Source organism: Podarcis bocagei, assembly GCF_964188305.1.
Source record: "Podarcis bocagei genome assembly, chromosome: 10".
NCBI classification, from domain to species: domain Eukaryota; kingdom Metazoa; phylum Chordata; class Lepidosauria; order Squamata; family Lacertidae; genus Podarcis; species Podarcis bocagei.
The window spans coordinates 19,460,049-19,475,699 of record NC_138135.1 but is presented as its reverse complement, the minus strand read 5'-3'; the positions used below and the strand labels follow the sequence as shown (position 1 = coordinate 19,475,699).

General features: G+C 43.5%; 1 protein-coding gene across 9 annotated transcripts; it reads right to left on the bottom strand.

Moving 5' to 3' along the window:
* Window positions 1-885: 885 nt before the first annotated feature.
* LOC308595707 (perilipin-3-like) lies at window positions 886-13,598 on the bottom strand. Of its 9 annotated transcripts, none has more exons than XM_081210351.1 (9): window positions 13,167-13,598; window positions 12,350-12,448; window positions 6,280-6,373; window positions 5,899-6,094; window positions 5,153-5,235; window positions 4,600-4,864; window positions 3,481-3,665; window positions 2,044-2,172; window positions 886-1,967 (listed from the first exon to the last, which is right to left on the bottom strand). In XM_081210351.1, the coding sequence occupies exons 3-9, from the start codon at window positions 6,346-6,348 to the stop codon at window positions 1,620-1,622; spliced, it is 1,275 nt and encodes a 424-aa protein (XP_081066477.1). In that variant the 5' UTR covers window positions 6,349-6,373; window positions 12,350-12,448; window positions 13,167-13,598; the 3' UTR covers window positions 886-1,619. The 9 variants fall into 9 exon arrangements, 8 of the variants coding, with proteins under 8 accessions (XP_081066477.1, XP_081066480.1, XP_081066478.1 ...); XR_014012107.1 differs by lacking the exons at window positions 12,350-12,448; window positions 13,167-13,598 and adding an exon at window positions 6,689-7,222 and having other exon boundaries at window positions 1,306-1,342; window positions 1,373-1,967; XM_081210354.1 differs by lacking the exons at window positions 12,350-12,448; window positions 13,167-13,598 and adding an exon at window positions 11,681-12,002.
* Window positions 13,599-15,651: the final 2,053 nt, after the last annotated feature.

The window sequence follows — 15,651 nt, the reverse complement described above, 5'->3', positions numbered from 1 at the left end:
TTCACACTAAAGTGCATTATTTTGCAAAATGGGAACTGTGAACCTAATTGATTTATCTTTTGCTCACATTCCATCTTATAGGTTTGCCTTCTGTTGGTTGATTGCATCTCTGGTCCCATTGAGGAACTAGAGGATGCAGGCCGGGTGAAAGCCATAGGCATCTTTAATTGTAAAAAGATAAGAGGCTCTGGAATAAACCAGGATTAAAATACAACCCAGTGAATAACCAGGTAAATTCCTCTCACATATTGATGATGGCCAAGTACCTAATTTTTGTGAGTGTCTGGATCTTCTCATGGTGCTTTGATATCCAGCTGAGAGATATTTATTTCTATTTAACAGAATTGGTTAAATAAACTACCCATAACCTCTAAGCAGTTTGCATAGAATGATATGTGCAATACTCCTAGCTACAGGGCAATCTTCAGGTGTGAGGGCTTCTTGGCAAAGTAGCCTCCATGTGTTTCCTCCTTCAATGCTACTCCCTAGCCACAGGGCCTACTTGACAGCAAAGGTGTTCAGCCACAAGTCGCCATTTTCAATTTCCCAGAACACTCAAAAAAGGCATTGTGGGAAATTTGAATGGCGCGCGCGCGCGCGCGCACACACACACACACACACACTGGAGTCTGCCATTTAAAACTGTATTATGTCGCCCATTTATGTATTATATTTGTTGCTTACTACAAAAAAGGCTCCTAGTGAATGACAGTTACCCAGAATGCTGTAGCAGTAGCTCTGGGATATTGTGGGAAATTTTAAATGGCTGCCAGGGCAGCTGTCAGCTTGCCAAGGCCCCAGCAGTTGCCAAGCGTATTAAGTGGTAAGCCTCCACTACACATTGGCTATCCTGTACAACGGGCTTGCACCTCCCACCATTAAATGCAGCCCTAGGCACTCCTGAACAAGTGCAAACAAAGCAGCGGCGGTTTAAGTAATGTTCCAAAGTGTGACTCTGCCTCATGCCGTGACTAGCCTACGAATGTTCAGGAATGCCTGCTTGCCCGTCAATTTTTGCTCTCCACCTGCAGTAGGGCACCCTGTGTGGGGGGGAGTATGGGAGGCTGTCTGTGGCCTGTAGGTCACAAGCTGGCTACCAATATTCTACAAAAGGCCATGCCACTAATCTTTTAGAAGAGACCCCTCTCATTTGTTTTGTTATGTCCCAGTTGGCTGAGCACCTTACAGCAGCACCTGGAAAACAAATTTGGGCTTCGTTTTGTCCGCAGCAGCCAGAGACACACTGGAGACTGGTGTTGGAATGCAGCAGTGTTTATTTGGCCTTCTTTTAAACACTTTCCCCAAAAAGCAAGATTTGACAACTACAAGTCATGCGTTGTTCCTTTGGGGCAGCGACAGCAGGGTTCCCAACTATACCAGTTTTGACCATTATTTAATTACCACCACTTCAATATTAGCAGCTTTGCTCTACAACATTTTGAAATATTAAATAAATAAAGTGACTGTTTGGGATATTTACAATTCTGAGAGTTCAGCCAGCACAAAGATGCTCATCTTCCACACTGTACAGGGCTCACCTGCCACGAAGTTATCGAAATACAGTGCTGACATCTAGAGCAAAAAGAGTGCATAGCAGGCTTGTTGCAAGAGGTCTTGCCTTAATCTGCTGGTTCTGAAACTTCAGCAGGCAGCTTGCCAGAGAGCACGAAAGGCCCCACCAGCCAGGAGAGAGGGGTGTTGTGAGTGACATATTCCAGCAGCTCATCCACGTATTCTTGCGCTTTCTGCACTGTCTGGCGGCTCTGGGCCAGGAGGGTGCTGGGGAGGTCCTGGAAGGATCTGACCGTGGAAGCGGCAGCATGAAGTTCTCCAGTGCTTTGGCCGACTTTCTGCACCTTATCCTCCAGGCTAGAAGGGAATCCTTGGATGCTGGACACCAGGGTTTGGCTAACGGTCTGCAGACGATGGATCAGGTACTGAAACATTGTCAGGGTTTGGCTTTCTACCTGTTGAGACAAGCAAGCCATTACTGACAAGCCGTATTTCCTAACGGGGACAGGCAAAACCATTGCAAAGACATACCTCTAGCTGCACCCTATCTTTGTTATCCTTTGCTTCTGGGTTTGCCTTGTTCCATTCGATCAACATCTGGCTAAGCTTCTTTTCACCCTCATGAAAGGTCTGTCCCACACCTTGTTTCATGTTTTCAATCTGGAGGGGAACAACACACACTAGTTTAACTTTCAACAGGAACTAAGTAGTCAACATGGCCAAATTCAAATAAGCTGGGTAAAGTGTGCCCCCCCCCCGGACAAATCTCTGTGTGTGGGGTCAGGAATGGCTTCCTTGGGCCTCTGATTCAAAAAGCTACATAGCACTTTTTAAAAGCCAATTATGTTACTATAGGGGGTTTTTTTGTTCAAGCCAAAATAGGAAAAATAGAGCTTGTGTGATTTGTGGTTTTTTCGCCTCCCTTTTTGCTAATAGAAACAAATGGCAAGTGGCTGAAATTTGGAGATATTGGTTCCTACTATGCTGGTGACAATATGCTAGATTATGTAACAAGTCTACTTTCCCCAGGATATGTTTACCCAAGTGTGTTGGAACAAGGTTGAAGCAATACCATCTATGGAACTCCCTCTATGATGGATGGGGAAACTGTGGCTCTCCTGGTGTTGCTGGAACACATCTCAACTTGCCCTTGACTGTTGGCCATGCTGGCTGAGGCTGAAGTGAGCTGAACATCTGGAGGACCAGAGCTTCCCCATCCTTGTTCTGCCTTGCAATTTGTCACCCATCTTTTCTGGATAAGTTATCCAAGTCAGAAGAATATCAAAAGGAATCAGATGGAAACATCAGTGTAAGCTTCATTCCTTCAAGGGCCCTTAGAGATTTCTAAAGAGATACGTGTGTGTGTGTGTGTGTGTGTGTGTGTGTGTGTGTGTACACAAAGCTAATGGAGCATTCCTCAGCTCAGGGATGGGAAACCCATGAATTATGAGCTTAGCCTAGTCAGGAATGATGGGAGGTGTAGTCTAAGAAACCAATGGAGGGGCTACAGGTTTCCCACACTCACACCTTAAGCCCCATATAAGTGCTTGCCACAAATTTGCATTTGGGAAACTCCCAAAGGGTCCAGTATCACATAACCTGGACTACGGATCCCTTGCATATAAGCGCCAAAGTTCATATAGTGCAGGTGTGGAAAACCTCTAGCTTCCCAGATGCTTGCTGAACTACAATTCCCATCAGCCCCACCAAGTCATGGCCAATAGCCATGACAGGAGTTGTGGTTCAGCAACGTCTAGAGGGCCAAATGTCCCACCCACCCAAATACCATAAACTAAGCAAAGTTCCCCTTGGGAGTCAGATCATGGTCAAATTCCATTCCATTTTAAGAAAACATGGACTCTGAAATTGCAGCTTTAAAATATTTGATTGCTCAGGTGCTTTTCTATAATTAAAGGGGCGATTTGCAGTGGCACAGGACAGTCTTAAAAGGGGAGACCAAGCTCATACCATGTGAATTATCTGCTGGAGCTGGGAGAGAGACTCGTGGATCCTTTGCCTGGCTCGCCTGATCTTCGCCACAGCGTGCAAGTAGGCCCTTTGGCGGAGTCTGCTTGAAAGGGAGCCCAAGCGCACCAGATATTCCTGCTGCACCGGAACCACATTGCCATCCTTTGCAGCTGCTGTAATCTCAGCTAAGGAAGAGAAGACCACAGTGGATTCAGCAGCCTTGATGTCTCATGCTCCTTTAGTAGAATCATGTGTAGGGAAGGAAAGTTTCACTGCCCATTTGAAGGGGTACCATGGCAGGGAATCTAGGAATTGATTGCTAAATTCACATTTGAAGGCAAGGGCTGGTGCACAAAGTGTGTTTTCCAATCGCTCCCGCATACAATACCGTATTTCGGTGCCTAGTGGAAAGCTACATCTTTCATAGCACAGTTTCTATTGTTCAGTGCAAGGCATGCAGCTGTAGATTTGGAGGAGGGGAGTACAATGTGGGTCCGAATGATGAAGATATGAACAACACAGTAATCCCCAGATAACTGCACAATGTTTTGCGGGCTTTTACATTTGAGGTTTCCTGTCCAAACTGAAGTCATATGGGGAGAGATTGAAAATCAACCCTGCTGCTCTCCTTCCCTCGCCCCAAACACCAGCCGTTGCACCAATGCCCTGCTGCTTGAAAGAGTCAAGGGGATTCCATCCCATTACAGTTACACACTGAAACAGATTTCCTACCAGTTTATAGAATCAAAAAGCTCAAACCACCAACCTTATGGCGAACAGCTGGACACACTGACCCATTGAACAGATATCTGAAAGACTGTTTCCTTCTGTATATACCTGCCTGCAGGTTGAGATCTTCAGAGGCCTTGTTAGATGCCCTACCAACTAAAGTAGTTTGGTTGATGGGAACATGAAACAGGGCCTTATCTGTGGTAACCCCCCCAAAGGAGGCAAGACTAGTCCCTTCTCTAGCATTTTAGGCAGGTAATGAAAACATTTCTGTTTGGAATGGCTTTTTAAAACCTCTGGCAATATATTTACATAACTGGCATTGAACTCTGCTTCTCCTTGACTTTAAAATTTTTTAGGAAAGAGGTCATTGATTTTTAAGTTACATACCCAGTTCTTCATCTGTTATGGGGAGATATTCATCTATCAGGTCTTCAGATCTGCCAAGCATTGCCTCAGCACCACTGACAGCTATCTGGCCCATTCTGGATTCCATAACGGTGGTCAGACTCTGGCCAATAGCAGACTTGGTTGCTTCCATGCCATCCTGCACAGCTTCTTTCGTCATGCCTACAACTCCAGACAGCTTGCCGGCAATGGCGTCCTTAGCGCTTGCCACTTTGGACGACACCATCTCCTTGGTGTCAGAAGCAACCTGCGAGGCAGCAAGAAACCACACGCCGTTTCCATACAGATACTCGCCGGCAGTGTAACAGAACCATGCCAGTACGGAAGGATAATATTTATTGAAAGTGAAAATAATAAGAGCAAGCACATGTAATCATGTGCAAACTTGGGCTGACATGTTACTTGACTAGAAAATGTTCTTGAAATAAGAGGATGCCCAGGTGCTAATAAGGGCCATGGCAAACAGGCCTGACATTATCTCTGCCTCCCTGGACTTTGGCTTCTAAGGTCCCAACCTAGCTGCACCACAGCTTACCTTATCAGCTGACATCTGAAGAATTGGCAGCTTCTCCTCCAGAGCATCCAAGCCCCGGGAAGCATACTCATTTGCTGCTGCAACTACGAAGACAGAAAATTGTTATCTTATTGCTTTCTATGACACCAATATGAAAAACCCAATGTATTTCCAAGTCTTCGTTTTCACAAGCTTTAGCTTTCCCATCTACAAACACACCTTCTGCAGTTTTTAGAGGGTTGCAGCTTTAAGAGGCTGGCCTTATTATTCTAGTACCTTTCTAGATTTGTAAGGGCAATTTGAAAGCCTTGCCCTAGGGATGGGGAACTGCATGAATGCAGCTGGGATAAGTAGAGAAGGCGGGCGCAGAAACCAGGGCAATGTCACCAGTTTTCAAGCACAGCTAAGAGCTCTCCATGATGCTACACATTCATACGTGTCCCACAGTGACAGAGTTACCAGTCCACTAGCACAGAAGGATGTATCAAGGACACAGGGTACCTGAATTTCACCATTACTCAGTTGCTAGAAATGGTAGCCCAGTTCTCAATTTTATTTTATTTTAAAGCATTTCCTTTTCTCCCATGGAAAAATTCCTGTGGACACCCATGCATGCAATATATCTCACGATATAATCTGAACATGCAAACCACCTCCACTTATTAAGCAGGAAGTTACTCCATGGACATTGCATCAATAGGTATTTTTGTCCCTAGTATTTCGCCTACTGTTGGACAAGCTTGCTTAGAAGTCTGCCCTTGACTTACTCTGGGGTTCAAGTTTAGTCAGGATAGGCTGAGCAGTGCTGACCGCCACTTCTTTCAGGGTCTTCATGCCCTTCTCGGCAGCATCACAGACAGACTTCACATAGGGGTGGCTGCCCTTGGTAGAGTTGTAGGCGTTCGCAGCCATGTCATAGGCAGAGCTAACCAATGGCATGCTGACTACTCTTCTCAAGACATTCTACACAGGGAGGAAATATTTAGTCAGAGTATGGTATGTACAACCTGTGTAGCCCTGCAAAACCAATTTGAGCTAGGACTAACCTACACTCGTCATTTAAAACACTTTGTACAAAACATGCAATAATGCATTTTGGAGGCTGTTCATTGCATAGACTTGTTCACAGCCCATTTTTCCGAACTCACCTCCTCCTGTGCAGATGCCTCTTGCACCTTGTCATGGGAAGACATATTTCCTTGACTGTTGGAAGACATAACTTGGCACTGCAACTAGCAAGAGCTGGAAAAGGAGGTCAACAGTTAATTTGCCACAGAAGAGTTGCATTGGCCTAACAAGTACTGAACAAGACAAGTCACTCATTTGAATTAGGAAGGCTGTCCTGTTTTGGCTCTTGTCTCTTTAAGAACTTAAGTGAAACTCCTAAAACAGAAATGTTTGTAGCTAGCAGCTCACTAAACCCATCACCACAATGCTGAAAAAGATGACACCCCAGTTCTCTCTTAAGTGGAGAGGATTATTCCCCAAATGGGAATAGGTTTGTGCAACTTGGAACACTGGTCCATCTCAATAGTGTCTACACCAGGAGTCACCAACCTTTCTGGGCCATTGGGCACAGCTGGAACTTTGAGAACGTGCCATGCTGCCCCCCCCATCACAAAATGGCTACTATAGGGCATAGAACAAAATGGCTGCTGCAAAGGTGTGGCACAACAAAAAATGGCTGCTGCATCTAAAACAGAAGAGACAGGATCACAAAATGATCTGTATCGGCCAATTCTAGCACCAAATGAAAAGTGGGCATGTTTATGAGGACGTATTTGATGTCAAAGAGACTGACCCAATGCAAAGAGGAACCACGTAGAAGTAACAAACAGCTTTACACTGAATATCTTTTGAGGAGATTCTTACTGACGTCTTTCATTTGTGCCTTACAGGAACAGGCACACTGATTCACACAGGCGCTGCATCAGGAGGCCCTGTGGTACACTGCTCTTCGTGCCTGGAACTTCTGGGTGCTAAGTGACCATACTAAGATATTGTTACCAAGCTCCAATTAACTCAGCAAGATCTATTTTTAAATAAAGGACCACATTAGCACAAGGAAGTGTTGCAACATAACCACTTATTAAGACATTTATAATTTCCTACATTTCTTTTTAAGTTCTCATTGCAAAAGACTGCCACTATACAGCATTAGGAAAGAAGGCTTGGCTCTCCTGCTTTGCATCTGCAGAGCGGAAGCTGCTGCTCTCAGCTTACTTGTATTTCCTTCCCTTCCCTTCCCCCAGAAATAAGCCAAAAAGATCAACAGCCATACAGAGCCTGGCAGCAAACACAGACAGAAAGCAAATGGGACACACTTCCAAAACAATGCACCATGGCACACCTATCACAATCCCAAACCCTTTTTACTAACCCTCTTACCTGTAGGGGAAAACCACCAAAAGAATACATTAGTCACCCATACAGTTCCCCTTTTAAATAACTGTGATGATGTCCTGGAGTCAGGGTAAGGTCAAGAGAACCAATGAAAATAGTAGCATTCTTTCCCCAATCAGTTAGGAATAGAAGACAGGTGGAATATGTCAAATAAGGAACCCTGATAGAGGGTGAGAATGACATTGCTTTTCACCTGTGCTCTGTTTTGCTACTGCTCTATTAGTAGCAAAGCTCTTACTCAGATTTAATTCTCTCACTCTCTTTCTTTTTAAAATAAGATTTTAAGACATTTCATAATACAGTATAATAAAAACAAGCTAACTACTCTAAACAAAACAAAGAAAGGAGAGAGAGAGAGAGAGAGAGAGAGAGAGAGAGAGAGAGAGAACTTTTCACAGGTAGATTTAATTCTCCATAGTGGGTTATTAAGGTGCTAGTCCCTGCTGTTCCTAGTTTGTGTTATTGCTTTCCTAACCTATCCTGAGGAATCACTGAAAGTCACTGTATATATTTGGCCCAGTTTATGATCACAACAGCCTTCTTAGATGGAAAGGGAGCCATATGCCTTTTCAAAACAGAAATTATATAAAATGGGAATAAAGCTTTAATAACTAGGATTGCCTTTTAAAATATTTTTTGGACAGGACTCCTCTGTTTTTGACAGCTTCAGGACAAACAGCATTTCAATGAATGAAACTTTGAGCATGAAATGCAATGTTAGCTTTACCTGATGAATTCCCGCCTGCCATGCTTTAGTTAAAGAAATAAGCACCCTGCCAGAAGAAAATCAAAGCACAGCTTGACTTCAGTAGTGCTTACTTCTGAGTAAACATGTTTCGGATCACAGTGTGAGAGTACTTGCACATCTTGTCTGGATGGAAGATTTTCATATTGCCACACTACATTTTGTTTTTCTATTTAACATGTTTGTATGCAATATGTTTCGTATTTTCTTTTCTTTTCATATTTTCTGTCTATAGTTGACTTGCAACTCTGTGGCTTCCAATGCCACACGGTAGACGGTGAACTGTGTCTCATATGGTACTTTCAGCCACATGATGAGCCAACTTCCATACTGCTGAGAAACAGATGGAACTAGGGCCACAGGAATGCTCATCTTTTCACATGCTCAGAGACCACACATGACCAATTCTTCATGTGACGAGAGCTACCAAGCTGCTACCAAGCAGTCACAACGTGACCAGTGCTTGTTCAAAACCACTGCTTGTGGATGCTTCCCACTCACCAACTTTTCTATGATGTCCAACAGGGCAGAGCCCCACTTGGGAGGCGATGTTCAGAATTCCTCTCCATCTAGGCTTCAGGTTGTATATATGCGTAAATAAACCATATATCCTAAAGGCACCACAGATCCCACTGTGCCTTATTGTCCCACAGGAAACACAAACGCTGGGATTTCACATAGCGCACAGATAGAGGTTAACAATATATTCACATTTTAACTCTTTGCAGAACCCTCTGCTGTTAGCATTCTGAACTTCCCCAATTAGCATAGCTTCCACCCTTATTTGATGGGGATCCCAGAAGAATCAATAATAATAATTGTTACAGATTGCTCATCCCTTCCATACATCATCTTTGCACACTGAATAATTCCTCCCTAGAAGTGGACAGCACACCATCTCGCTGCAGAGTGGAAAATTTCAATTGCGAAGGGTAAACTTCCAGAAAGCTGAGGGCAAGCAAGGACAACTATTGAATAAAGAGCTGCTTACTGTACTGCTTTTGGCTGTACACGAGGCTGGCCTAACTTCTTGCTGAAGCAGAGACATCAAGTCAAGCAGAATACTTTTAAAATAGGTGAGAATTGAAAGGCTCTTTCTCTCTCCATTTTTGATACCTGTCTCTAGCAGGCTGTGTTTAGTCTGAGGCTCAGAGTATTTGTGGTTTGGGATTCCTTTTTTTTTAAAAAAAAAAAAACCAAACCAACAACATTCACAGCTCAACCTCAGTTTTGCTGCCCGTTGTAGCCATGTAATGAACTTTGAAAGGGGGGGGGGGGGGTTGATATGAATTGAAGCAAGCAAGGGCTAAAGAACCAGCCACAGGATCTGCCCTTAATTCTCCCCTCCTCTCACAGAGTTAGGACTAGAAAAATCTACCTCACAGGGATGTTGTGAGGAAGAAAAGCGAGAGAACCATGTACACCATTTTGAGCTTCTTTAAGGAAAGGAGGGATGGTAACTGTAACTAATAATTAGTATACAAGCAAATACCTAAATATTCTTAGTATGTACCTCAGCTAATCAATCATGGGTGTTCACATCACATGAACAACCGGTGTTTATTGATCTGTACACATGCACAGTTTTTCAGAATGTGCACAATCTATGTAAAGTACAGTTTAAGGCAGGCACCTTGGTTATACTGTTTTCGATGCCTGGTAAAACATTTATTTTTGTTTACCCAAGCCTACATGTAATTTTATTGTATACATTTCTTTTCAAAACTGTATCTATATTTTGATCATTTCACTACATCTTCTGTTTCCTTTGCCTTTTAAATTATTTTACACCATTTCGTGTAGAGACTTTATTTCTTATTAAGGGGTATATCCATTTGGCTAATGCAAACAACCCTTCAGATGTTACAAGTGGAGTCTCTCCCCCACCCACGCGCCCCACACCCGGTCATTCTAAAACACCCTCAGTGTCTAGGAACACAATCTGAGGCTGTCACGAACAAGTGTGGCAGGTCACCCTCATGGAGAAATTGACATGGCAATTAAGCAACAGGAGGACGCAGCACACACCTGCAATATGGAAATAAGGAACATTTGGATCCGAAGAAAATGGCACTAAATAAAAATTCGTGGAATTGCTCATAAAGCTGTTACAGCAGCTTACAGCGAAATGATTCCCTCCAGTGCTCACCAACCTGATGCCCTCCAGAGTTTTTGAACTTCTGATGTATTCCAAAACATCAGGAGGGCAAGCTGTCAGCTTTCAGATTTGAAAATAAGGGATCAGCAGCCTCGAAAATAAGGGATCTTCAGCCTCATCTGTCCCAGGGAGCCTCAAAAATAAGGGATCAGCAGCCTCACCTGCCCCGGAGACAGTCTACGGGATATCTAACAATCCGGGATAGCAGCGGGAATAGGGGAATTTCCCGCAAAAAAGGGGAAGGTTGACAGCTATGAGGACAAGAGGTTGGTGAAAGCTGACCTAGAGTGTAATCTTGTCCCTGGGAGAGCAAGTGGACTGCGGGTGGAGATCTGACCTTACAGACCTGGAGCTGAGGTACTTATTTTTTCTCCCACTGTGAGAAAAAGACTGAAAAACTGATAAACACTTTTCAAAATGAGGAACAATGAAATGAAATGTACAAATGAACCCAGATGCATGAAGGAAAGGAAGTTTCAGACAGGGCCCCACAGCTGTTTACATTGCTGAGAACTGTGAATAAGAAAGCCGCTGGGGTGACAGAAGTCCTCTTTGAAGGGCTGTGTGCCTTAAATATAAAGAATCATGATATGGGAGATCAGGCAGCACCTTGGAGTTGCCCATTAACATTTAGCCCCTAGAGAGCAGACTGATCGCGAGTCTTCTCCACAGCGAGAAGGTATTTATATTTAAATTTTAGTAACTATTTCTAAATTTGCTCCTGTACATATACTTTGTACAAATCAATATCCTCTTTTGTGATTTGTTAATTGGCCGCCCTTGAAATTAGAGCCAGTTGCAGGCCAGGTGGCAATACATTTCTGTTGTCCATGTTAAGTGGCTATATGGCCCAGGGCTGTGTATGTTCTCTCATTTACTCTGCATCATCTAGTGCACTCTCACTTCTAATTTAGGGAGCAGTGTGCACATGATGGTAGACACCATCCATACCTATCCTGTTGTTTCTTATGAAATGCTACATTTTGATGAGTTTCCCCCTAAACCAGCTGCAATCCAAACTGAGAAAAGGAACGACCTAGCTGCGTTTTAAGCTAGTAACGTCTACTTCCAGCTGCAAACGCAGATTCCCCAAAAGCGATCAACTTTAATGCAAGTCATGTGCACAGAGTCACTTCAGATTAAGCCCATGGTTGTCTTTTGCCTCCTTGTAGATAAAGAAAACAACAAAACTTTGGATACTTGGACAGAACCTAAACCTGGATTTAAAAATAATAATAATAACCTGAATGCCTGTATTCCTTTGTTCTCATTTTCTTAGCTGAGTAGGTTTGGCAGGTTCAAGTTATTCAGCAAGGGGAAGATGGTTATCACCAATTAATTTCGCTATGAATGAATGGGCACTCTAGTGCTTATCTTGTATTCACTGGAGCTTCGCATAGAACCGTCACAAATTGTCCCATGGCCATTTGGCCCTACTATGTACAAAGGTAGGTTTCCCCTCCATCCAGTACCCAAGTGTGTATGCCTATTGGCCAAGTGATACACAGTTGGGGATAAGACTTCACATGCTTGATGAAGTGGATTCTAGTCCATTACAGCCGGCAATATATCTGTTAGTTGCCAAGATGCAGCAAGACTGTGTGTGTGTGTGTGTGTGTTTGTGTGTGAGAAACATGTAGTGACAGAAAGGCATTCTGATAGAGATCAAGAAAGTATTTTGATGGCGGAAGGGTGAGGTCCAATATTAAATTAAAAATTGAATCCAAAAGTGATCCAAATTGTACTGAAAATAATTAGAAGCTTAGTGCTCAGGGCTCACCGTCTCTTGTGGCTAACACAATACAGTTACTGCATATCTAAAGCACATGAACAGCTGCCGCCCCCACCGCACGAATCCTGGGAACTCTAGTTTGTTAAGTGTACTGAGAATCACCCTTTGGATTCTACTTGCCTCAGTCTGCCTCATGGATGTGCTGGCCCTGGTAGGCTCTATGGTGAACTCGCTTGATGGGTCTTTCATCCAGGAGGGAAACACTTATCAGCTGGAATGCTGATAGAAAGGAAACTTGTTGAGTTATAGTTTCCACAGCAATGTAACTCTCACTCCTTTACAATAAGTCCTTTCAAGATACCGTCAAAGCACTGGGGAATGTGACCTCCCTGCTTGATAAGCAGAGGCTAATGGAAAGCAAACAGGCTTGGTACCACTGCCCTTTTCTGATGCGTTGTTGAAAGGCATATCGTGAATTGTTATGGTTTTCTTGTTGTCCTTAGTGGGGTTAGAAATCCATCAAGACTGATCCGTGGCCTTAGACAATCCACTCCTTTTTCAGCCTGAAGCAATATCTATAGTATGGTTATAGCTATAATGGGAGTGCTGTAACAATTGCTAAATTAAATGTCCCCCAAACCAATTCACCTAGTTTGTTGGCCATCCTACTATATTTTAATCAATGGTGCTTGGTTTCATTCATATATATATACCATAGCTGTCAAGGTTTCCCTTTTTTAAAGGGAAATTCCCTTATTCCGAATGGGATTCCTCGCAAGAAAGGGAAAAGTTGACAGCTATGATATATACATGAATGAAGCAATGCATATTTGGGTATATATGATTCCTTCTAACAGCAAACTCAATTGGAGGGTGATAACAGGCCTGTTACCCAAAATGGGCCACTGAGAACAAAAGGGAAATATCATCATGCTTGGGTGAACCCCAAGGTTTGCAGAGTTACATTTTTATGATTTGTTTCACAAGATTTATCTACTGCTTGATCAAACCTCAAAGCAGTTTACAAAAAGAATAAGACAAATATTTAAAACATCCAAAAATAAATAAAACACTAAGCTAATACCCAGATTAAAGCACATGTTGACATTCTATGTCTGGATAGGCTTCCCTAAACAAAAATGTTTTCAGCGGACAACAAAAACAGTACAGTGAAAGCACTTGTCTGATGGCAATAGGCAGAAAGTTCCAAAGTTTGAGTGCTATCACACTAAAAAAAATGTTTTCTTACAAATGCAGAATGTACATTATGTGGCACCTATTACAGAGGCAGTTCTGCAAATTGAAGTGTTTGAGGTATTTGAAAAACCCACACCAAAGAACACCCAGGACTGAGCATGCTCTGAATTTTTGAGTGACGATTTTGAGTGACAATTAAAAAGGAAAAACAGAGCAAGAATTTCTTTAGCTCCTTGCAACTTTTACTGCCATAAGGACCCTTCTTTCCTTTTGAGAGAGCTTAGACTCAAAGGCTCTTAATGCAGCAGAAAAGCTTTCGTTGGCTGGTGACAAGGTTACATCAACTGATAATTATGTAGAGAAATGTTGTGTATATGACTCCCTATTTATCTTTCGTCCTTGGGGAGCTTTTTCTCTGACCTCATTTTGATGAAGCCAGAGTGTGACTCTCAAGGTTTTGAGCCCGTTGAGCAGTTGCTTCATAAAGCGTGTTCTCCATAATAGAGAGCACGTGTTGCGGTGGGGGCCAAAAAGGCCACCCCACTGTTGTTGGGGAAATTGGCCACATGCTGTGATTGGGCAAGGAGTGTTGCTGGGGAGAATGTTATGTTGCTAAAGTTGCTAAACCCTACCTGAAAGGGGGGGTGTGTTTCGTTGTCCTCTGACCTTGCTATGCCTGTCATGGGGTTGTCTGCCTTGGGGCAGGGGCCTGGTAGGAAATTTGTCCATTTGGCTGTTGGCTGTTGCCATTTGGTTTTTGCCTACTGCATAGCAAATCGTCACAACTTGTAAGGTTGGCGGTTAGGCATTGGTTCAAATTGGTTGGTGGAGGGGTAAGTGCCTACCCCTCCAATGGTGGTGCGGAAAGGGAATTCTGTTAAAGGAATCCAGGGGCTTGCCATCCCTTTCGTCCTAGTCCCTGGCATCGGACTTGGGCTGTGCAAGCCCCAGGGGGCATGAGGGTGAGAGATGGGGGACTGATGTCCAGCTTCATTTCTCCCCAATATGGTTCTCCCTGACTGGCTTCCGCTGGAATCCGGAAGTCAGTTCTGTCCCCGGGGCAAGGACAGATAGTTGGAACCAATGCCTAAGCAACCACTCATGTGTGTGTATTTAAATAAAGTTGTGGCCAAATTCATGCCAAAAACCTTAAACAAAAATTGATGTGTGAAGTGTGAGTTATTGGGGTGGCCTGGGGGACCTCGACGCGCAACAGGTTCTGAAAGCGGGGAAAGAGAGAAAGATTGTGTTTAATATTTATAGATCAGGTAAATTTATTTTGATTGGTCTGGAAAATCCCTTCGGGAGGTTAAAAAAATAATAATCAATATGGGAAATTGGTTGCTGACAGATGTGTGAGACAAACACCGGAGAAAGCTGATGTGAAGTTGGATAGCTGAGGCCTGAATATTAAGCTATTCTCCTCTAGTGTGATAACTATTATTTGCTGGTGAAGAGTAGGAGGACGCAGAGGCCATCCTGTGTAAAGATCTTACTGGAATAAATAGCTTATTTTTTTAGCAGCTCTATTATTTTTAGCTGCTCTATTATTAATGTTGCTAATATTGAGTACTGATTGCCGTATGGATTTATTAACCATATGACTTTTGCTGTAATTCTGATGTTCAGCTTATTTTTCAGTTGCTGCTTTGTTAATAAAAAAATTCCTTCCAGTAGCACCTTACAGACCAACTAAGTTTGTTATTGGTATGAGCTTTCATGTGCATGCACACTTCTTCAGATACAGTCATACCTCTTATTACGTTTGCTTCATGATACATTTTTCAGGTTGCGTCCCACGGCGACCTAGAAGTACCAGAAGGGGTTACTTCCGGGTTTCACCGCTCTTTGCCGCTCGCACATGCACAGACGTGCAGAATGATGTCACGCGCATGCGCAGAACTGTCAAATCGCAGACGTGCATGCGCAGATGTGCTGCTGCGGGTTGCATTCTGCTCATGTTGCAAACGGGGCTCCGGAACGGATCCCGTTCGCAACCAGAGGTACCACTGTACACTGAAACAGAAGTCACCAGACCCTTATATATAGTGAGAGGGTGGGGAGGGGTATTACTCAGAAGGGTGGTGGGAATGGGTGATTGGCTGATAGATGTGGTAAACCTGTTGACTACTGTTAACGACTGCAATTGGTCTTACAGGAAAAAGCAAGGGGTGAGATGGCTAAAAATAGCTTTATCATGTATAATGAAATAAGAATCCAATGTCACTATTCAGACCCGGTCTCGCCATGGTTTTAAGTTTGGTAATAAGTTGCAATTCAGCAAC